The 22,134-nt window shown below is 58.4% G+C and overlaps 1 protein-coding gene across 23 annotated transcripts in view; it reads left to right on the forward strand.

The window, feature by feature from the left end:
- Positions 1-22,134, forward strand: part of MAPT (microtubule associated protein tau) — a 73,033-nt gene that overhangs the window by 48,842 nt on the left and 2,057 nt on the right. For 2 of the 23 annotated variants that reach the window (XM_058675623.1, XM_058675621.1), the window contains 9 exons: positions 2,253-3,248; positions 5,089-5,144; positions 7,226-7,423; positions 8,266-8,398; positions 9,327-9,383; positions 10,853-11,118; positions 17,251-17,343; positions 19,786-19,867; positions 20,973-21,085. In XM_058675623.1, coding sequence (XP_058531606.1) covers positions 2,253-3,248; positions 5,089-5,144; positions 7,226-7,423; positions 8,266-8,398; positions 9,327-9,383; positions 10,853-11,118; positions 17,251-17,343; positions 19,786-19,867; positions 20,973-21,085 — 1,994 coding nt within the window. The remainder of the gene's footprint in view (positions 1-2,252; positions 3,249-5,088; positions 5,145-7,225; positions 7,424-8,265; positions 8,399-9,326; positions 9,384-10,852; positions 11,119-17,250; positions 17,344-19,785; positions 19,868-20,972; positions 21,086-22,134) is intronic. The other 21 variants (XM_058675629.1, XM_058675626.1, XM_058675641.1 and 18 more) reach the window with 14 other exon arrangements.

The following is a 22,134-nucleotide window of genomic DNA, read 5'->3' on the forward strand; positions in this document are numbered from 1 at the left end:
TCGAAAGTAGATGGGAACTGATGTCAGGTGCTCCGAACAGGTGGCAGGGCCGGGCCTTGAGGTGTGGCTGCTGTCTCCCAAAGCCCATAGTAACAGGAAGCTGGAGTTGGGGACAGGGCTGGAACTTCCATCCAGGGGCTCCTGACATATGGGGTGCACACACCCCATGCAGCATCCAGGCCACTCTAGCAAATACCCTTCACATGTGTTGGGTGCAGACTTTGTCCCCCAAAACCTACTCTGGAAAGAGAGTCAGGCCACTTTTGTGCTGGCCCTGTCACAGTCCCTGCAGTGGCAGCAGGGGCCACATGCAGCTGAGCTGCTGGGTCCCTGTGGGGAACTCTCCCTGGATGTGGACATGGCTGTCCATGTGCTTGCCAGAGGCCTGGGTTCTGCTCTGGGTGGAGACAAACTTAGGAAGCACGGAACTCCAGCTGCCCGTCACTGGTCTCACACACACATACACACACACACACACACACACACACGCACGCTGCATACAATCCTATACTGATTTTTTAAGGTCTACTTGCTATTTGTGTTTTGGGACCTTGTCTCTCTATTTTTTTCAATCTGTTGTAGAAATAGAACACACTTTTGAAAGTTGTATATATTTGTGAGGCAGTGAGAGAGCGTGTCTACCACAGGTCGACTCCCCCGCTCCCAAACACTGCACCAGCTCAAGCTAGGCCAGGCTGAAGCCAGCAGCCAGAAACTCTGTTCCATTCTCCCACATGACTGGTTGGAATCCAAGCACCTAGGTCATCAGTAACTGCGTCCCAGGTGCACCAGCAGAAAGCTGGATTGGAAGCGTGGAGTAGCTGGGACTGGAGCAGGAAGCATCCCAAGATGACAGGTGACCCCCTGGGAGGCTGTGGAGGTGCGTGGGTTGTGAGAGAACAGGAGCACCCCAGGAAGAAAATTCCCAGGAAGGCCTTCTTCAGAAGGTGGTGTCCCACTGCAGCTGCCCTTGCTGCGGGTCTAGGAGTGGCTGCGGGTGGCACGGCCTGGCATGGGTTGCTCTCCTACAGCTGTCCATGTGTCTTGTTCCTCTGGAGATTGACTGAGGGCCCCAATAAGGCCTCCAGATCCCTACAGAGCTGCTGTTAGAGTGTTCCTGCCACGGGCTGAACCCCACAGGGCGTGTTTTGTGATCAGCCGCTGTGTGACAGGAGCAATATGTGATATTAGAAGCAGAACATGAATGAGCTTGAGAGCTGAGCCTCAGGCCAGAGCCAGATGAGGCCAAGCCAGCCCCCAGCCCTGCCAACTCCCCTGGGGCCAGGGGCCAGCCATCAGCCATGTGTCCACGGCTGTACTAGTGTGGACACACCCCCTGTGTTTGTCTACCTTCTCCCCCTCAATTGAGTCCCTGCCTTACAAGTACCTGAGTCCTTTGGGGTCATGAGTTTGGTTTCCAGCAGGCTGGGGAGGAGGGTGGTTTTGTTCTTGGGACCAGCAGACATGTTCCAGTACCAGGAGGTAGAAGACGTGCTGGGCAGAAGAGCCCTCTCTCACACACACGGGCCATGCTGGTGTGAATGCAAAAGTCGGATGGGTGGGCATGCAGCAATTACACAACCAGTGCCAGCTGGTGCTGGGGTCTACCCCCCATACTGCGCCGGCCCCCTGAATGTGGCCCTGCCGGAAGGACCCTGCAGCGGGTCTGTCAGTGGTGGTCCTTGCTGCTTGGTGTTGCCAGCCTTCTGGAGTAGGCCTCAGGCAGAGTGGCTTCATGGGCCTCTTCTGGTTTCATCTGCCTCAAAGGCAAGCAGTGAGAAAGAGGGAGTGAGGTGAAGAGCCCTCCATGTACCCCAGCTGAGCCCCACATAGGCCCCCGCCTCCTCCAGGGATGCAGATGCTCCAGGCCAGGGAGCAGCTCCTGTGGTACTAGGGACTCAGTCCAAGGCAGCCTCTGAGTAGCTGATGTCCTTGGTACCCTGTAGGGGCCTGGTTGGCACAGGAGTGACACCCATGCCAGGAGGAGCGTTGGTGGTCTCCAGGGCCAAGGTGGAGCGCAGAAAGGGGCAGTGCTCAGGCAGGGTTGCCTAGGGAGGTGGTGGCAGCCATACCACTCCTTGGTGCTCTCTGTCCAAGCAAGCAGCAGCTGGAGAAGCACAGAGTGGGACCCCTGTGGCCTTGTCAGGCCACCTCGTTTACAAAAGTCCTTCCCTATGTCAAGAGCCTGGTTCCCTCTTCAACAAGCAGAATACCCTCGCTAATCTGTGCCATCGCTGCCTCTTCAAACCCAGAGGAGGCAACCGTTCCCAGCTGGCAGAGGGAAGTACCTGTGAGGCCCCTGGCCAAGGAGCATAGCGCTCACATTCAGCCTGGCCATGGTGGAGGAGTGCCTGGTATCTCAGTGCCACCCGTTGGCCAGAAAGAGCCGGAAGCCATAGCTGGGTTGCTGGACCACCTTCCACTGCAGCATCCTGTCTTCCCAGAGCTTCCACCACCAGGAGGCCCTCTGGAGTCCCCACAAGAGTCGGAGCTGAAACATGGGGACCTGGCCAGGGAGGGCCTGGAATTCCAGAAGCCTGCCTTCCCTGGATCTCTGCAGAAGGAACCTGAGATCATGAAGGCCCGGGAAAGCCTGCTCGGGGAGCCAGGGCTCCAAGCAAGCCAGGCCTCAGGCACAGAGACCCTGGGGCTGCCCCATCAGAGTGTGTCTGACATGTGGGGGGCTCCTCTTGGGCCTGAAGGCCCTTCCGGAGAAGCTGCACTGCAGCTCTTGGGGCCGGGGCCTGGGGGCGCTGAAGGAAGCCAGGAGGGGCCGGCTCTGAATGGGCATCATGGCAAAGAGAGGCTGGGGTCCCAGGGGGAGGCAGATAAAGACCGTGACATCGATGAGTCGTCCCAGGCCTCCCCAGACCAAGGCAGGTCACCCTCTAAGAGGTCTGCCCGAGAAGCTTCAGCCGGCACCCTGGGGTCCCCACTCCCTGTTGACCTTCTCACTGAAGTGACCACAGAGACCAAGGTCGCAGCCTCCACGGGGCTGATGGCAGTGGTGCCCCTGGAGCCCACCCTCCATGTGGAGGCCAGGGCTGGCACCCAGCAGCAGCAGCAGGCATGCTCAGAGTCGGACTTGGAAGGGACTGTGCTTTCGGGGGACCCTGCAGAGAAGCAAGAAGCCCAGGATCCCTCTTTGGGACAGGGCACCCAAGAAACCGACCTTCTGGCACCATCTGGAAAGCACCCCGTGGCCGGTCGGCCAGCCAGGCCCATCAGCCGGGTCCCTCAGCTCAAAGGTCTGTGTTTTAAGTGCCTGCTCCTTCCCTGGTGCCCCGTGTGGCCACCCGGGCTGTGGACACTGCCGCTGCACTGCTGGAACTGTGGGGACGACCACAAACCCCTTTGCAGTCCTCAGCTGCCTCTTACTTGCCCCCCAGCCCAGGCTCTGGTAACACACAGTGCTCTCATGCTTGGCTGCCAACACGCATGTCACCGACTCCTGCCCAGTGCTTTCTGCCCTGCCCTCTGCCCCAGCCAGTCGCCTGTTCCACATAGAGTGGGGCAGCCGCCTGCACCAGGACACATCCTCTGGTCTCCCAAGCAGGCATTACGCACATGGCCACTGCACAGATGAGGAAACCAAGGCTCAGAGGGGCCTGAGGTCACACAGTAGCAGAAACCAGTGCTGGATCCCGCTCAGCAGGGGCAGACAGCTGTCTCGCGGCACACACCGAGCAAGTATTGCAGTCAGTATTCTATTGTCTGGGCCAGGGGAGGTGGCATGGAATTGCCACGGCTCCATGAGTTTGGAAACAACAATGCAACCCAAGTTAAATGGCTTTGTGGCCACAGGTTTTACCAGGGCCCACCAGACTCTCTGGCCAGGTTGTACCAGTAGCAATGCCCAGATTCATCTGCCCCCGCCTCGTGGAGGGTACAGGCTGGGCTCTGCCCTAGTTGGGAAGGGCAGAGCTAGCGGATGCCTGAGTTGTCTCATGAGTGAAGAAAGCACCCGGGAATCCTGTCCACCTGGGGCTCTTGGCTGCCCCTCTGAGAGAATCTGTTCTGGCCACCTCTCCCTTTGGAGCCAGGAAATCCATGCTCCAGCAGCTGATAAGGAGCTGCGAGAGGTCCGCAGACCCTGGGGCCTAGGATGTAATGCCCAAAGCCAGTGGGCACAGTCAGAAGTCAGTGTATAGGGAGAAGGTCCCCCTGACATGGGTACTTGGGGTGGTGGCTCACGCCCACCGAGGGGCAAGGCCACCTGAATGAGGACCCCCAGCATGTGGTGCCAGAGTGCAGAGGCAATGGGTAGGATGTTTGATGGGACCTGGCTCAGAGCTCCTTTGGGGGAGTTCAAGGCGTAGTCTCCTGGGTTGGGAACACAACACCCAGGCTAAGTCACCCTGGCTGGGGGAGAGCTGGGCATGCATGACAGCAGCCAGGGTAGTATTTGAGACCCCCCCCCCCCCATTGCTAAGAGGCAGCCTTTGGGGCTACAGCCAGATGTGGGAGGATGTAACCGTGCCTGCCAGGCTCATCTGTTATGTTGTTGTGTGACCATGGAAGACAACCGGGAACACAGCACAGTGGGCAGCATGGGGTAGGGGAGCCAGGGCCCAAGGGTCTAAGGGGGAGTAGCGAACCAAAGCCTGGCAAGGCCACCAGGGGGAGACCACCCACACCTTGAACTTGGAATGCTGTGGGAGCCTGAGGCCTGGCTGAGCGGCCCCTGCCCTGTCCGTGGTCCTGAACCACTCCTCTACGGAGTGCGGCTGGCTCTGCGCACAGACCAGGAAGGAGCCATTGGTTCGTGGGGTGGGTCAGCTGCACCATCCGCCTCCCTGGACAGCCAGCCCTGTGTTAACACGTGCCCCTAACACATCTGCTGCGTCCCTTCTGCATGCCCCTCCCCTCTCTGGCCAGCCTACCACCCCTTCTTGCCAGGCTGCTCCAAGCAATGTCCCCAGTGTGCTGTGTGGATACTAACAGTGAGGGACCTCATGGGCTTCAAGGGGAGGAGGTTGACCTGCCTTCTGCCAGACTCACTCAGGGGGGTGAAGCAGGAGACAGCCTGGCACTGTCCATGGGGCGTGGAGCAGGTGTAATGTGTGTTCTCATTTTCTGTCTTGTCAGCTCGCATGGTCAGTAAAGGCAGAGATGGGGCTGGAAGCGACGACAAAAAGGCAAAGGTAAGCACATGCTCCTGGAAGCCGTGTGATGCCAGTCAAGGGTGAGGAGATGCTGTGCCTTGGGGCCAGGACTTCGGCAGGTGTTTAAATGCCCGTGTTTACCCCTAGTGGTGACTTCCTCCAGAGAAGGGCAATTCCAGTGCCACTGCCTCTCGTTGTCATTTCCTCAGCTTGGTTGAGGTGTGGCGGTGACAGCAGATGCAGGCCTGCTTGGAGTCACTGCAATACAGCTGGCTTCGACATGTCCTGCACCACAGACATGAGCCAGGCACATAGGGGGTGTGTGACAAGTTCATGGGAAAGGTGTAGGATGAAAACAACCATGCTTTCCATTCACTTTTTTCTTTCTTTCTTTCTTTCTTTTTGCACTAGCAATAATTTTGAAATCCCATTTTTGAGAGAACTGTTTGAAGTCCTCTCAGCTGTATAGGAGTTAGGCCAAGGGCTCAGCCCTTCAACTCAAGCAGGGGGTGCTAGGCAGACCCTGCAGGGAAGAGGTGCAGGCTGGTGAGAGCTGGATGGACACCAGAGTCCTGCAGCGTAAGCCTGGGCTGCCAGCAGGGTGGAGGTCTTAGCACAGCAGGCATCTGGGGCTGCCCTAGTCATCCTGCACCATCCAGCGGGAGCAGTGGGTGACACAGCCTGTTCATCCAGCCCTCGGTGGTCACCCAGCAGCTCGCTCCCCCTAGGTGGTCCTTGCTAGTGACTCTGTGTCTTGGAGGAGGTAGCTGCAGAGTGGTGCATTTGTGCAGAATCCTGCTGCCCCTAAAGGAATCTAACATGTCTGGCAGGAATCCTGCCTGACACATCAGGGCCTTTGATCAGAGCAGAATGTGCCATGCAGAGACTCTGGCTGCCCTGGGCAGTTAGGGCTTGCTGGGGAGGACGGTTGGCAGGGGCCCCAGGGCCCAGATGAGGCCCGCCCTGGGACTCAACTGATGCTTCTCCCCACCTGTCAAGGGCAGGCACCTGTTCAGTCATTCATGTTCAGTTCATTCGTTCATCTGCCCTGGCTTTGCTCCCCCCTAAGCAGACCTTGGCCATGCCAAGAGGGGCCCTCCGTGGCTGGGGCAGAAGCACTGGTTACCAGTGCTCATGCCAGCTTCTCTAACTTGGCACATGCCTCTGAAAGGCTCAGTCACTTCAGGGGTGATGGAAAGACCCCAGGAAGCCCAGGGACAGCTCTGCACCTGCTCCTCCTTGGAATGCTCTAGCTTAGCCACTGTGATTCCTGAAGGAGGAGGAGGAAGTCCCCCCTGCCTCCCTCTCCTGGGGCCCTGCTTCCTGGTCAAACTTTGGCAGAGGGAGCTGGGACACACTGTAGTGTCAGCCACCACTCAGCAGGTGGCTGGCCCCACAGGGCAGCTCCCTCCCTCTCCAGGGACCACAAGTCACATGGACACCAGTCCCATTGGCCACCCACTCCATCCAAACTAGAAATTTAGCCCAAGTTCCAGGGCTCACTTTGGCCAGACTAGGATTCACCACCAGGTGGTGTGAAGACAGGTTTTGTTTTTTTTTTTTTTTGGAGACGTCAATTAGAATATCTATGTGTGTGCATGCGTGTGTGTGTGTGTGTGTGTGCATGAGCTCAGTGGTGCCACATGGCCTCTTCATGCCTCAGGGCAGGCCCAGGGCTCCATCTGTGTGGGAAGCTGGCCAAGGGCCAGCCAGTGGGCAGGCGAGCAGAGAGTGGGGTACGGGTAACCCCTAGCAGGTTGGAGTGCTTTCCTGGCCACGACTTCTGCTTAGCACGTGGGAAGCACCTGTGGGTCTGGAAGATGCAATAGCCATTGTGCCTACTTTTCATCTTTGCTGTGGGGGCCTATATGGTGGGTACACATGGCTCAGCAATGCTGGGTGATCGGGGGTGCTCCCTTTCAGCTCCAGCCCATCCCCGGAGAGGCCAGGCTGCGAACCGCTTGCAGGGCACCAAGCCAGGCTGCGAACCGCTTGCAGGGCACCAAGCCAGGCGCTGACCTGCCTTACTCATCTGCAGTTGCTGTCCTTGTTTTCCATTTGTCTTTGTTTTTTCCCATGTGCTGACTTTGTCTTTGATTTTATTTATGTTTATGTTTAAGACATCCACACCTTCCTTTGCCACGAGCCTGAGAACTAGGCCTTGCCTTAGCCCCCCACGTCCCCCTCCTGGTAGCTCAGACCCTTTGATCAAACCCTCCAGCCTTGCTGTGTGCACAGAGCCAGACTCCTCTCCCAAACACGTCTCTTCTGCCACTCCCCGCCACGGCAGTTGTGGAGCGAAGGAGATGAAATTCAAGGTAAGGAGTCGCCCTCTGCCGGAGCCAGGCTGCTGAGTGCAGGGCGCCGAGGCCCGGGCCTCTACACCGAGACACCCTCCTGCAGATGAGCTCTGGCCCTCACAACCCTGGGCAGGATAGAGGAGAGGCTGCGGGAGGTGGCCAAGAGGGCTGGAGGCCGCCTCCATGAGTCCCTCCTACCCTGTCATGGCCACAGCCCCTCAGACAGCTGCTGGCACCCTGGCTTGAGAATTGCCACTCCAGCTGGGGCTCCTTCTGATTTTGGTAACAGGAAGCAGCTGCAGATGGCCCTGCTCTGGATCAGGACACATCAGTGTCCCTCACAGGAATCTGTCATGTGTGTCTCAGTTGTCTCTGAGTAGCCATGCCCTCAGCTGTCCACGGGCACGTGCTGCACCTGTGCTGGCTCTTGTGGTTCAGCCTGAGCACTCCTGAGCCCTAAGTGTCACTTGGGTGAGCATCAGAATGACCTCGCTCTCTGGAACATCCTGGGGTCAGCTTCCACAAACTGACTGCAGGGGCGGCTGACGAAGCAGCTGACACCTGTCAGACAAACCCTCAAGACCAGCCAGCAGGCGAGGTCTGCAGAGGTCAGCATTGGTCCTTGCCTTGGCAAGAAGGCTGCCCACAACCACACAGGGGGCTTCTCAGGGAGCAGGAGGTCTTCAGGACAGTTGGCACTTGTGTGGGGCAATGGAGCTGTGTGCCCAGCAGGCCCTTGTGTCGGTGGAGGACACTGTGCCATCCAGTGGACCCAGGGATGCAGAACCTGGCTGGCACTGATGCTGGGGACACTCCACTGCCCCACAGTAAAAACCCTTCTTCCCTGATTCGGTTCACAGGGGGCTGATGGGAAAGCTGGATCGAAGATCGCCGCACCCCGGGGAGCGGCCCCACCTGGCCAGAAAGGCGCTGCCAATGCCACCAGGATTCCTGCGAAAACCACGCCCTCCCCCAAGACCCCACCCGGCTCTGGTGAGGAGGATGCTCCCCCCAATGCTGGTGTGGGAGCTCCCAGCGCTGGGCCCCTGGCTCTCAGTAACCCCTGGGAGCTGCTGCCCTGCACCCTGCAGCTCCCTTGGCCCTGCAGCATTAACCCTGATGGTGACTTGGGGAGCTCTGCAGGCCCCACATTTTGCTCGCGGAGGTTTTGAAGAGACTCTAAGCAGCCCACCTGCAGCATGAGGGAATGCGGTGTGCTCTGATAAGGGGCAGGTCGGAGGGAGGCTTTTCTGTGAACTGCCACCACCCTAAATGAGGGCTTCTGAGGAGACAGCCCCCGGTGAGGCACAATGGGTAGCAGGGCTCAGTGTCCCCGCCACAGCAGGCACTAACTTGGAAGGTGTGGCCGGGCAGCTGTGGGCTCTGTCAGTGTCCATTGTGGGCTCTGTCGCCCCATTGCCTGGCCGGATGTTTTTCTCTCCCTTGGCCTTAGCAAGAGTCTGGTCTGGGGTTGCTGTTGGGGCTGGGCTCAGGTAGCCTGTGGCCATGAATGCCAGCTGTGATGGGAGCTGGGCCAGCCCCTGTGGCCTTTGCTGGCCCTGGGCTCGGGGAGCGAGGGTGGCCTCACCAGCCTGTCTTTGCCTGCAGTGTGTTGTTGCCGCGCCGCCATGTGCCATGGGGTGGTGTCTGCCGGCCAGTGGGCTTGGTTTCCTTTGTCTGGGGTTTCCTCATGTGCGTGTGGCTCAGGGTCACGGGTGGTGCTGAGTGGGTGTCATGGATGACTTTGGTCCTGCTGCTTTCTCTTAACCTTATGCCAGTCCACCACTTGAAGTGTGGGAAGTGGGAGGGGGTGCTTTGTGCTTCCCTGGGGCCCCGCCGTCAGACACGTGTTGCATGTGGTGCCTTTGTCCCCACCCCCCGCCGTGGATGCTTGTGAGGCTTTCTGTGGGTTTTTCTTTAGAAGTTACCAAACAAGTGCAGAGAAAACTGCTCCCTGCAAGGCCCAAACTGGAGCCAGGTAACTGGGAACCCGCTTTGCAGGGGGCAGACCCTGGCTTGTGTCCGCAGCTCTGGAAGGGCCAGCGCTGAGCCCAGTGTCCCCACACTGCGTGGGCTGTGCGGAGGTGTTGAGGCAAGCTGGTGCTGTCCTTCTGATTCGCTTCCAGGGCAGGGATCGGGGAGGAGGCACTGTCTCAAGACATCCCCGGGTTCTGCAAGTCTCAACTGGCTGTCCCTACCCAGGGTTTTGGCATCTCCTCCTCCTTTCTCCTCTTGCTTCTCTTCCTCCTATTTCTCCTTTCCCACATCCTCTTCCTTCTTTTTCTTTTAAGATTTAATTTTATGAAAGGCAGAGTGACAGAGAAAGAGATCTTCCATCTGTTGGTTCACCCCCCTAAATGACTGCAATGGCCATGACTGGGCCGGGTCAAAGCCAGGAGCCAGGAATTCCATCTGGGTGTCCCACGTGGGGGCAGGGGCCCAAACCCTTGGGCCAACCTTTGCTGCTTTTCCTAGGCACATTAGCAGGGAGCTGGATGGAAGTGGAGAAGCCAGAACTTGAACCGGTACTCATAACAAATGCTGGTGGACAACGCCAGCCTCCCTCTCCCTGCCCCACTGGCATCTCAGGCATGCCCACTCCACAAGCACGTCCTGCCTTCTGTCTCCAAGACGCAGTCCTGCACTCTGCCCCGTCCTCAAGGACACCCCCAGGCTTGGGGAGGGTCCAGGTCCTCCCAGAGATGGCCAAGTGGCGTTATGGGATTTGAGCGTCCACCAGGGGGCGCCTCCTGTGTGCCAGTGGGGGACAGGCCTCGAGTGTCCACGTGCAAGGGTTGCAAGGACAGGGAGGTGTGACAGAGCTCAGTGCCTGTTCTTCCTGCAGGAGTCTGCGCGGCGCGGAGCCGGGCTGGCAGGGCTGGCAGGGCTGGCAGGGCCAGGCTTCACCATGGCTCCTAGCCCACAAACCAGTCCTGCAGACCCCACTCCAAACGCTTTGTCTGCAGCATCCCAAGCAGCAGCTTACTGAGCTGTACCAACAGTACCAGCCCCCAGAGCTCCTGAGACTCTGGGACCAAGGGGCCGTGGCCCACACTTGGAGAAAGCCTGAGCAGTTGGCTCCGGAAGTGTAGTGTAGGAGGAATGGATGGAGGGGGGCACAGAGACCTTTTGGGGTTACAGGGTACCCAGAGGAGAGTCAAGCAGAAGCAGGTCCTTCAGCCTGCCTGGGCTATCTTGTGTTTTGGTGAATGGAGGCGCAGGAGCTGGGCGGGGTGTGTGTAGCTGTAGTTGAGGGAGCGGCATGAAGGGGCGGCCCTCTGGCTGGAGCATACCCGCTGTTTGGGGCTCCAAGTGGGGGGCTGGCAGCCTCTGCCCTGTGGAAAAGGGCAAGGGGGCGGCCGCTGGGGCCTGCCCAGCCTCGCCCCTGCCAGGGGCCACCTCTGGGGCCTCAATGACCTCCCTGTCTTCCTCCCCGTGTCCTTGCAGGTGACTCTGGGAAATCCGGGGACCGCAGCGGCTACAGCAGCCCTGGCTCCCCGGGCACCCCCGGCAGCCGCTCCCGCACCCCGTCCCTGCCAACCCCGCCCACCCGGGAGCCCAAGAAAGTGGCGGTGGTCCGCACCCCGCCCAAGTCGCCGTCGTCCGCCAAAAGCCGCCTGCAGACGGCGCCCGTGCCCATGCCAGACCTGAAGAACGTCAAGTCCAAGATTGGCTCCACTGAAAATCTGAAGCACCAGCCGGGAGGCGGAAAGGTAGGAGCTCGGGCGAGACCCCGGTGTTCCCGCCACCCTCTCCAGGCCCGGGCTGTTACTGCCCGGTTCTGTCCTTCTCCATAACAGCAAATAATCTCCCCAGGGGAGGCCGCGCCCCTTCGGGGTGGGAAGTGGAGCAAGGTGGGACACTTGTCCCCGCATCCCTGGTGCTGAGCTGTTGGGGCTGGCTTGAGGGGCCGTTCTGGGGGCGGGAAGGGACTCCTAGGTTCAGAGCTACAGGTGGTCGGCCACGTGCTAGCTGGGCCGCCTCCGCCCCTCTCCCTTTAGCTTGTGGGTGACAGTTTCTTCTGGAGCCTCACACACCTTGGCACAACCCTCCTGCCCTCTGTGTGCCCCACCCTAGGCTTCTGGGGATGGGGCCTGAACAGAGGAACTTGGGGTGGACACTCCCCACATTGGGGGTAGCGGTAGGGCAGAAGGACTAGAGGCACATGTGGGTACAACGTCCTGGACTGGCTCCTGAAGCCACGAGTGCACCTTCAGGGACTGGGCAGCCTGGGGGCCAGGTGTGGGTGCCCTGTGCCTACCTTCTGGGGATGTCAGGCCTTGGCTGGCTTTTTGCATCCGTGTAGCTGCGAGGCTGCTGCCTGGTGGGAAGACCTGAGCAGCATCAGGGCCCATGGGCACTGTGGAGCCTGCCTCCTCCAGGCTGGGGGCTGGTGGAGGCCATGTGCCAGATCTCAGAGGGGACCTGGATCTTAGGATGCCAGGTTGGGCCCAGGCCTGTCCCTGCCCACTCCAGGGTCACCTGTGTGAGCACTGGCCCCTCTATGACATGTCCAGGTTGCTGCAGCAGTGTCCCTGGGGGCCCATGTCCTCCCCAAACACTCGGCACAGCCTGTATATGGCTGGGAGCTGGAGGGACCATGGCCAGCCTGGCATCTCCACCTGCCCCATCAAACAAAGGGGGACAGCAACATTCATGGGACCATGAGGTCAAGGACATGGACCTGGGACAGGGGAGAGACCTTCTCTGTGATTCCTTCCACCTTCAGCGGCACTGAGGGACCCACTGTCTCCCTTCATCCCCACAGTGCTCTGGGTCGGGGGCCAGGTTTGGGGGGTGGGCTTGCAGCCCCAGTCTAGGACCCCTGGGGCTGTGTGCTCCAGAGGTCACCTCCCGAGTCCCCTGCCTTGGTGCTGTGGCCTGGGGGTGTGGGGATGCACTGCTTCTTTCCCACCCCCAGTCACCTCTGAGTCCACCTTGTTGCTCCTGGGACTCACCGCCTGCTTGTTCCCCCCACTGGCCTGGAATGCCTTCCTCCTACTATCTCGTCCCCTCTTCTCAAAGCCCCCAGACCCCTGACCACTCTGGGCACAGGGTCTGGGCTGTTATTGAGGGTAGAACTCGTCTTGGACTTCCTTGCCATTTGTTTGTTAGCTCAGTATCTGTCCACCTGAGTGAATGAGTCAAGTGGCTGGGGGCAGAGACCTTGATTCACTCCTGGTGCCAGGAGCTTCCTGCAAGCCCTGGGTCCCCTGAGGTTGGCCTGGAAGATGGAGGTGTTGCATGGCTCAGGCCCTGCAGCTCCACCCGGGGCAGTGGTGAGAGGTCTGACCCAGGCCCCTGCTAGACCTGTTCCTTGCACCTTGTGGGGTTAAATGAGACAGTGGCACAGGAGCTGGCCTCACTGAGTGGGGTGGGGAAGTATGAAGTGGTGGAGGGGACAGGACAGTCCAGAGCAGAGAGGCAGGCCGGGGCCACAGCGCCACCCCCATGGGGGAGGAAGAGCACCGGGCATGGGGGTGAGAGGGCCCCACAGTGGCCTCCCAGTGTCCCTCTGGATGGGACTGTAGGCTTCACAGAGCCATGCTCAGGACCCTGTGGCCCCACATACAGCCAGTGCTCAATAAATGTTTAGCTACAAAGAGACAAAGCTGTGAGGGTTTGAAGAACAGGGAGATGGCAGCCCGTTCTTCTCCCAGGCACATGTTTATATATATTTTATCTATATTATATGTATTATATATTAACATTTATTTATGTTATATATTATATAATTATGTATTATATATTAACATTTATTTTAACTTGAAAGGCAGACATGCACAGAGAGAGGAGAGAATTTTATCTTCATTGATTCACTCCCCAAATGACCGCAACGGCCAGAGCTGAGCAGGTCCGAAGCCAGGAGACAGGAGCCGGGAGCTTCTTCCTGGTCTCCCATTTATTTGGAGGTCCAGGGACCAGCACGGCCGGCGGCAATACTCCAGGTGGCCACCAGATGGCTCTGTGGCTCCGGGTCTTGCATTGGCCTGCCCTCCACCCCCACCCCTGCCCCTCTTCCCTCCCAGCTAGGATTCCGACTTCACCCTTCTTGACTGCTCAGCTAGCCCAGAGTAGAGGACTTTTAGGGCCGTCTGTTAGCAGAGTCCCGCTGCACCTGGCAGCAGGACCCAGCCCTCCAGCGAGCAAGGGCAGAGGTTCGGGGCCCCTCGCTGGGGACAGCTGGGCACACCCTGAGCCTGCGTGGAGTGGGGTGGTGAGGGCGCTGGTCAGCAATGCAGGTGATTGGTCCAAAGGTGACCCCTCCCCCTGGCCCTGTGGCCTTCTGAGTGGCCGGTGGACTGGGGCAGGTTCTTTGGCATCAGTCCCTGGGCTAATCTCTTGGCTGCTGTCAGAGCCCCATGCGGGACCAGGGTGCTGTTAAGGTTGAGAGGCGTGAAACCTGCCCCCACCCCCCCGCAACACCAGGCCCTGCCGGGCGGAGGCTGGGGCGCCAAATCCAAGCCCAGGGTGGGTTTGGGTCTTTCAGGAAATGGGTGAAACCACCCACCCCTTGCTGTGTCCCCACAACAGCTTTTGCAAGGGTGAGATTCCCGCCTTGCGCTGCCCACTGCCAGTCATGCTCTGCCCGTGGTGCAGCTAAGCGGGTCAGCCTTGCAGCCGACCTCAGATCCACTGCCAGCCCCTGCCTTTCTTGTGGGATTGGAGTGAAAGAAGCCACTGGTGCGCTTGTGGCTGACTGTGTTGTTGCCTCACGCCGTTTGATTGATTTGCTTTGTTTCTTTTATGCATTTGCACCGAAAAAAGTAGGTTGTCATCCTTGAAAAACAGGTCCGTTTTCTTCATCGGACAAGGAGCGTTTTGCAACCTGTGCCATTTCCTCTTGGCCTTGGCTCCCGGGGAGTTCAGAGTGAAGTGTAGTGACCGGTTTGTAATGGTCAATCTTGATGACCTTGCCATCATAGAACATTATCACTAACTTTGTTGAATTATTGTGTGTGTGTGGGTGGGTTTTTTTATTATTATTATTATTTTTAACTGTTTCTGTTCTTTTTGGAAAGCAGGCAAACCTGCTTCTGGAACTTAGCCAACCAAAAAATGGTGAATTAAGATAATAACCTCCAAAGGAGGAGGTCATGGGGGACCCCTTGATATGTGAAGGTTTACTCCTGAGAGGAGAGGAGAGAGGCATCCCCGTTGCCCCCCACCTGCCCCAGCCCAGACCCCAGAAGCTCTTCCCCACAGGGTAGAGGTCAGTGTTGACATCACTGTCAACCACAAATGTTGTTTTCAGGACTCCAAGGACAAACCAGGCAGTAGGAACGGGATCTGAGATCCGAGCAGGTGCTGGCGTGGCGTCTGCTCCCGTCTCGGGAAGGCTGGCTGAGTCCTGTGGCCTCCTTGTGTGTAAACAAGTGGCTTCTGACTCAGAAAGTGATGTGGACTGGCGTTTGTGCCCCAAGTTCAAGAAGTAAGGGAGTTGTCTATTCTGAAATCCCAGGGATGGAGTTGGAAACAGAGAAGGGAGAAAATGCCCTGGCCAGCCAGGTGTCAGGAGACAGCAGCGGCGAGGCTGGCATTCGGTCGGGCCGGCACTGCTCAGGGCGGGCTGGACCACCTTGTCCAGGGCCAGTTACAGAGAGACACCGAGAACTGTTTGAAGAATTATTTTATGTGCTTGAAATGCAAAGTTGGAAAGTGTGCTTCCATGCTTTGGTTCGCTGACTAGATGGCTACAATGGCTGGGGCCAGAACAGGCTGAAGCCAGAAAGCAGCAGCCTCTTCTGGGTCTCTGGCATGGGTACAGAGACCCAAGGACTCGGATCATTTTTCTCTTCTACTGTTTTCCTAACCCATTAGCTGGGAGCTGGATTGGGAACTGGAGCAGCCAGGACACGAACCAGCACTCCTATGGGCCTCCAGTGCTGTAGCTGGCAGCTTGGTGCACTATACCACAGTGCCAGATCTCACAATTTTTTAAAACAAAAGCGTTCGAGAGGCGGAGGGGAAGGCAGCCAGCACTCCCACTTAGGGGTTTCCTCCCCACTTGCCTGCCAGAGCCAGGGGACCACAATGGAGCCAGGACCTTAAACCAGATCTTGTGCCTGGGTGCCAAGATCCCAACCACTGAAACCATTGTGTGCCTCACAGGGGACCCATCCGTGGGAAAGCTGGAGTCAGGCTAGCCCAGGCTCGTGACACTTGCTGTGGCCCACTGGGCCAGTCATCTACCCCTGAGGATTTTTGAGCCTTACATTCTGTTTCTGTGAGTCCATACTGTAATAAGAATCTGTTTTATCTGAAATAGAATTATGCAAGTGCTTGACACAGCAGCCAGAGAATCTGTGAAATGGGCTTGAGGACATTGTTAAGAATACACACAGTGGTTGAAACTCTGCAGGGTGCACACTCCCGTATCTGAGTCCCAGGTCCACATCTAATTCCAGCCTCCTGCCAGTATGTGTCCTGGGAGGCAGTGGCAGATGGCCCAGGGGCTTGGGCCCCCACATGCACAGGGGAGACCTGGAGGAAGCTCCTGGCTCCTGACTTCTGCCTGGCCCAGCCCCAGCTGTGTTGTGGGCATCTGAGGGGATGGGACCAGCAAATGGAAGACTTACCTCTTTTTCTCTGCTTTTGAAGTAGACAGAAATGAATAATTTTAAAATGGCAGCTTCTGGAGAGCCTAGAGCATAAAGAATGTGTGGGGTGTGATGTTGGCGGCAGCGTGGGGAAGGCGTTGGGTAGTCATGGCGCTTGATGGGTCCCTGTCGGAGCGACTTGCGGGACGTGCAGCAGGCTACGTCTGGGTAGCCTGGGTACTGAGAAAGCTGGGTACTGAGAAAGTTGCTTTACCCTTGCCTGTTACTCTCTAGTTTGAAGATCCCAAGTTCTGTTTTCTCTTGAGAAATGTACATCCTACTGCGAAGGGAGTATAACAGGCATTGGTGATTCCAGGTTTTAAGATTCAGATCCTGCAACTTAAGTAAAACATGGCCAGAGCTGGAGGCGGGTGGGAGCACAGGTCCCCAGTGCTGATGGCTCCTGACCACGGGGGCTCTGGGAGCGGAAGGGCCATAGATCGGCCTGGTGGCAGCTGAGCTCGCCCACTAGCACTGCTGGGTGTGGCTGGACGTTTACCCTGGGCCCACCAAAACCTAGGCACCCTGCCTGCCAGCACACCTCCTGGAAGCCGCTGACCCATTGGGCAGCCACTTCCAGGGCTCCAGGGCTTGTCCATCTGCTCTGCAGTTTCTATGCTCATTGAAGATCATTACAGTTCCACATTTGGCTGGCCCTGGGACCTTTGGCCAGCCCTGTCCCCAGCCATTCTACTGGGTGCCAAGAGGAGGATGAACCTCTCAGAAACAGTCCTGTGGGACCTGTGGCGCCCACCCTGCCCCGTCCTCCTGCAGAGAGAAGGGACATCTGCTGGGACATCTGCTTGGAGGAGCCAGCCCATCCTGTCCCCCATCCATGCACGGCCTGAGATCCCTCAACTCCACAGGTGTCTCTAAGGCTGTGGACACACTGTGATCAGACTGGTACTCATTCAGGCCATCAGACACTTTTGCCACCCCTGCCAGGCCCTTGCCTCCTCCTTACAGACCTTGGGGTGCTGAGACACCCCTGGGCGCATTCATCAGTGATGTGGAATTAGCTCCAGGGTCTGTGGGGTATCCCAGGGTGGGAATGCCTTTGGGGACAGCCTCTCTCCCTTCTCCTGAAGACCCTGCCCTTTGCCCCAGATGTGTGACTTGTTGGCGTCTGTCCCCTGTGGGGCCTCTCCCCGCTCCTGAGGCCCTGCACGTGGGGAGGCATTGCGCAGAGCGCTGGGGACGGCTCGCGGCTGCTGTGTCACTCATCATTTTTTCTGGCTGTCAAAGGTGCAGATAATTAATAAGAAGCTGGATCTTAGCAACGTCCAGTCCAAGTGTGGCTCAAAGGATAATATCAAACACGTCCCAGGAGGCGGCAGTGTGAGTACCGCCACACGGTCCCCGCTCCCGGCCAGTGGCTTGAGCCAGGCACACCTGCACTTGCAAGAGATGGAAAGAATAAGGCATTCTGGGCTCAGCATCAGCCCTGGGGGCTCAGCTCCCAGAAACCCCTCCCATGCTCTGGGGTCCCTGAGGCTATGCAGGCAGGGCAGGGTCAACACTCATCAGGGGGCCCACCCATCACTGCTGTACACCTGCTCAGGAGCTTCCCTGGCCCTTCTGAACTCAGGTATGAGCTTTGTCACTTCCTGGCTGTCACCTGGGGTGGGGTCATTTGGAGGGGGAGGTTCCTTGTGGACAGCCAGCCCACGGGCCCACCCCTGGGTGGACCTGGTACCCTGCCTGGCCCATGGCAAGGAAGAGGGGTCCCGCCTCTGCTTGGTGCCTTCTGCACCTGTCAAGGAGGAATTGACACCTAGACCCCTGAGTAGAGGCTCCTGAAGCCCAGAGCCAAGCAGGAGACAGTGGTCCTGTTGCCCTGGGGGTGGGGGTGGTGGTGGTGTGTGGACAGGCTGCTGAGGTTGCGTTTAAATTCGGCTTCTCTAGCCAGATCTCCTGAGGATCTCCTGCCATATGTTGTCAGTGAGACCAGGGATGGGGCGGGGCCCTTACTTGCCACCTGCCCTCCTGATGGCAGCATCCCCTGGTTCCTTCTGGGCTCCCTGCTCCCCTCCCTTTCCCAGCTCTCTCAGTCAGTGCTGGAGTTCTCCCCCTTCTCCCCAACCCCGGGAGGGGCTGATGTGAGTATGAGTTCTTCCACCACACCCCAGACCGGCAGTTGGCACTGCTGGGCCTGGGCCCCACCCAGAGGGTTGACTCTTGCAATGACTGTGCTGCTGCCCCCGCGGGCTCCTGGCTTCCTGGGCGCCTCTGCACTTGCCCTGTGGCTGCTGCATGGGGCTTCCTACACTGCCTCCCACCCCGTCCGCTACGCATCTCCTTGTCACCCACTTCACCTCCTATCCACTTCACCGTGTCGTCTGTCCTGAGGGAGCCCTCCCCCTGCTCTTTTTCGCTCCCAGTGCACCTGCTATGTGGTTTTAGTTCACCTCCTGTTCTCTGCCTTCCCCGCAGACATGGGGGTGGCTGTATGCTGAGGCCAGCGGTGATGGGGGAGGTGGGTAGCAGGGCAGGGGTAGGGAGGTCCTGCTTCAGGGCTGGGTGGGGGCTGTGATGCTCCTGAGGGCAGAAGCTGGGGATGGAGGCTCCTGTCCAGTGCAGCTGCAGCGCGGAGGGCAGAACGGCCACTCCCACGTACCCTGCTGTTGTCAGCCTGTGACTGTAGATGACAGCAGGAAAGCCCAGGCTGACCCTTCCACTGGAACCTTACAGGAGGCGCTCCTGCTGGCATTTCTGCCAGTCCCATGGCCTGCTCTCTACCCCTCCCCGGCTGGGACGGGACTGCTCAGTGGGCGGGCCCTGCCTTGCTCTGCTTCTGCCCGTCCAGAGCCTGTTCATGCCCCTCTGAGCTCCTGTCTGCCTGAGCATGGCTCTGGTGCCCACCTCCTCCCTCTCCTTTCCCTTGCGGCCATCCTGGGACCCCGTCCCCTGACACCCATGTGCCTTCTCCATACTCCCAATGCAGAGACCATATGCAAACAGCCAAAGCCGCTGTGGTGCTCACCAACTTGGATGCTCTGGAGTGGTCCCAGTTCCGACCCACGTGGAAGCTCCCTGCTGTTCTCTACTGTTCCCAGCCACAGCTCTCCCTGGCAACCCCAGGACAGGGAGCAGGGGCCAGTGGCTAGGGGAGCTAGGCCTTTTGCATTGTGGCCCATGCGAGTGTCCCTGAGCACTGGCTCCTCAACCCGCCCACTGTGGGATCCTCCTGGGGGCCAGTTTGGAGGCATCATTTCCTGCAGGGCTGCCTCAGGGGCAGGCCTGCTCAGCTTGCTGACACTAACTCTGTCACCTATTGCTTTGATCTCTTGGCAAGAACTAAAATGTCTTGGGAGCCCAGGTGCCTAGAGTGCTGCTTGCTGCCGATGCTGCTCTTGTGAGGTTCTGGGTTGGGATAGCTTCTGGAACAAACCCTACCCTGCGGTCCTATTGGAGGCCCAGTGGTTGCACTGCTCCCTGCTGCTTGTTGTAGGAGTTCAGAAACGCACCCCTGCTGAGCGAGCTGTGTCAGGGAAGGGAGTGACTTTCCCACACACTAAAGGCCTGGGTCATACCCGGGCTCTCCCGAGTCTCAGGCTGTGTGGTGCAGGGGTGGTGGTGGTGGTGATGAAAAGTCCGGTCCCATGGCTACCCTGGGTGGGGCTGGCAGGATTTCAACACCAACACATATTTTCCAGCCGGACATGGGCGTGTCCCCGACACAGGGGCCTGGCTTGCACAGCTGCTTCTCGTTGCGTCGCACCCATAATGAAATAATCCTGTTTTTTTTCTCTCTCTCCCGGCATATGCTCTCATCACCAGGTGCAAATAGTCTATAAACCCGTGGACCTGAGCAAGGTGACCTCCAAATGTGGCTCACTGGGAAACATCCATCATAAGCCAGGTAGTCCTGGAGGGTAGCAAAGGCCAAAGGGCTGGGTGCACGGTGCGGGGCGGGATCGAGGGGGTACCTTCCCAAACGGTGGGGGAAGACAACCGGAGAGCAGAGTGTGAGGCTTGAATGGGCCTGGGAGGCATGACCGCCCTCACTGGACCAAACTCAGGAGGAGGGAAGCCGGCTGTGGACATAACTTGGTCCCTGCTTGGTGCTCAGCCATCAGGGAATACCTTGCCAGTTGCACCAACTAGAACACGAGATCTCCAGGCTAGCCACTGCCATGCCCATTCTGTAACGTGGCTGAAACAGGAATGGGCAGCCTGAGCTCCCCGAGGCCAGCGTTCCCTGCCTGCCTGTGCTGTGCCATGGGCTTGCAACCCACCTCAGGTGCCACGGAGCCCCTGAACTGGGGCAGACGGCGGCGGGGCGGGGGGAAGTGATGTGAGGAGTCTAAGTGGGTGGAGGCTGCCGTTAAGACTGCTGCCATGAGTGTAGTGTGGGGCCCAGTAGGGGAGAGAGGAGAGAAGCTGCCTTCCGGGCGTGGTTGGGAGCTGCTCCCTTTCAGTGAAAACTGGCCCCCCTCTGGGCAGTCGCCCCAGTGCACCAGGAGCTGTTTCTCCAGGAAGTTCTGCCAGACAGCCCTGCCTCTTACGTGGCGCCCACATGTGGGTGTGGCTCAAGGTCGAGGAGGAGAGCGTCTGGCCCTTTCCCTAGCGTGCACTTGGGTATTGGGCATCCCTCCCTATCTCCTCCAGGGGCTGTGGTTGACTGGATGGGGGTGGGGAGAGACGTAGCCAAGTGGTGAATTTATAATCATTTCTCCTGGACCGGACTGCCATTTATCTTTGCACTGCTAAGAAGGAAGAGTTTGACTGGACAGATGAGGCGAACGGTCTTGAGGCCTTCTGCAAGGATTTGGTCCGACCACGTTGTATGTTGAGGGGAGACTTGCTCGCACGCTCTCCAGGGCTGCTCTCTGCAGTTGTTTAGGCCGCCCCTGTTCAAGTCACGGGCTCCATTGTCACCTGCTCTCCCCCAGAGCCGCTGGTGTGCTGGGTCCTCCAAGTCCCAGGAGAGGTGGCAAGTGGCTCTTGCGTGTGCTTTGTTCCAGGAGGCGGCCAGGTGGAGGTGAAATCTGAGAAGCTGGATTTCAAGGACAGAGTCCAGTCAAAGATTGGGTCCCTGGATAACATCACCCATGTCCCTGGTGGAGGAAATAAAAAGGTGAGGGGGTGGGGCAGGGGAGACTACGTGTGGCGTGTTCATCAGGCCACGTAGTGCTCCAGAGGAAAGAGGGGGGTTCCTGTAGTGCCTGCTCGGTGCACCACCTCGGCAACATCTGGGCCACCAGGGTTTGGCCCTCGTTGTTTAGCTGCTTGGGGTCTGTGCCCCATATGCAGCTACTGCTTGGTCTTATGATGGGATAAAGGTTTTCTAGCTGTTGGTCCATTTTTCCAGTGGACTGCCACAGCTGGGGCTGGGCAAGGTGTAAGCCGGCAATCAAGTCACGTCTCCCACACAAATAGGTGGAGCTCAAAGTACCTGGGCCACTTTCACTGCTTTCCCAGAGGAACTGGAGGGGAACTGGAGCAGGGAACTGGGGCAGAAATGTAGCAGCTGGGACTCGAACCAGCACTCCAACAGGGGATGTTACAAGTAGCGGATGAACTTGCTGTGCCATGATGCCAGACCTGGTATTCAGTGTTATTTACTCCTTGAGCTTATTGGAGGTTGGAAACTCTTGGGAGGAACGAGCAGCAACCCATGGAGGCAAGTTGGCATGCCCCAAGCCAGCTCTGAGGTGCCAAGTCCAGAGAGCATAATGCATTTTTCTAAATGGGTAACTAAGCAGACAGTGTTAACAAATCCAGGTTTGGGCAGGGCTCTGTCGTGGCAGTGTTCACGAGGAGGCTGCTGGGGTCTTTGGGGGTGTGTGGCTCTGAGAAAGTGGGCTGGTGGCTTGGAGTTCCTCTTCTGCAGAGCCCTGGTGTCCACTGTGGTTCCCTGCCAGCCAGAAAGTTCTGAGAGTGGCAGAGGTAACTGGGATCTCCCACACTTGCCCTGGCCCAGTCTTCTCATCTCTCCCTGTGGTTCTGGAGGGGTAGGAGTTCCCATCCTGGGTGTGTGGTGGGTGTCCCTCTGTACTTTTATGGAGTGCTGGTATGCTGATGGGGAAGAAGGCCTACATTCTTTAGCTCCCCATGGCAGCTGCCCTCTCCTAGCCCCCGAGTTTCCATGGTGCTTCTGCAGACACAGCTGCAGGGATGCAGAGG

The sequence above is a fragment of the Ochotona princeps genome, chromosome 17 (genome assembly GCF_030435755.1).
Source record: "Ochotona princeps isolate mOchPri1 chromosome 17, mOchPri1.hap1, whole genome shotgun sequence".
Lineage (NCBI taxonomy): Eukaryota > Metazoa > Chordata > Mammalia > Lagomorpha > Ochotonidae > Ochotona > Ochotona princeps.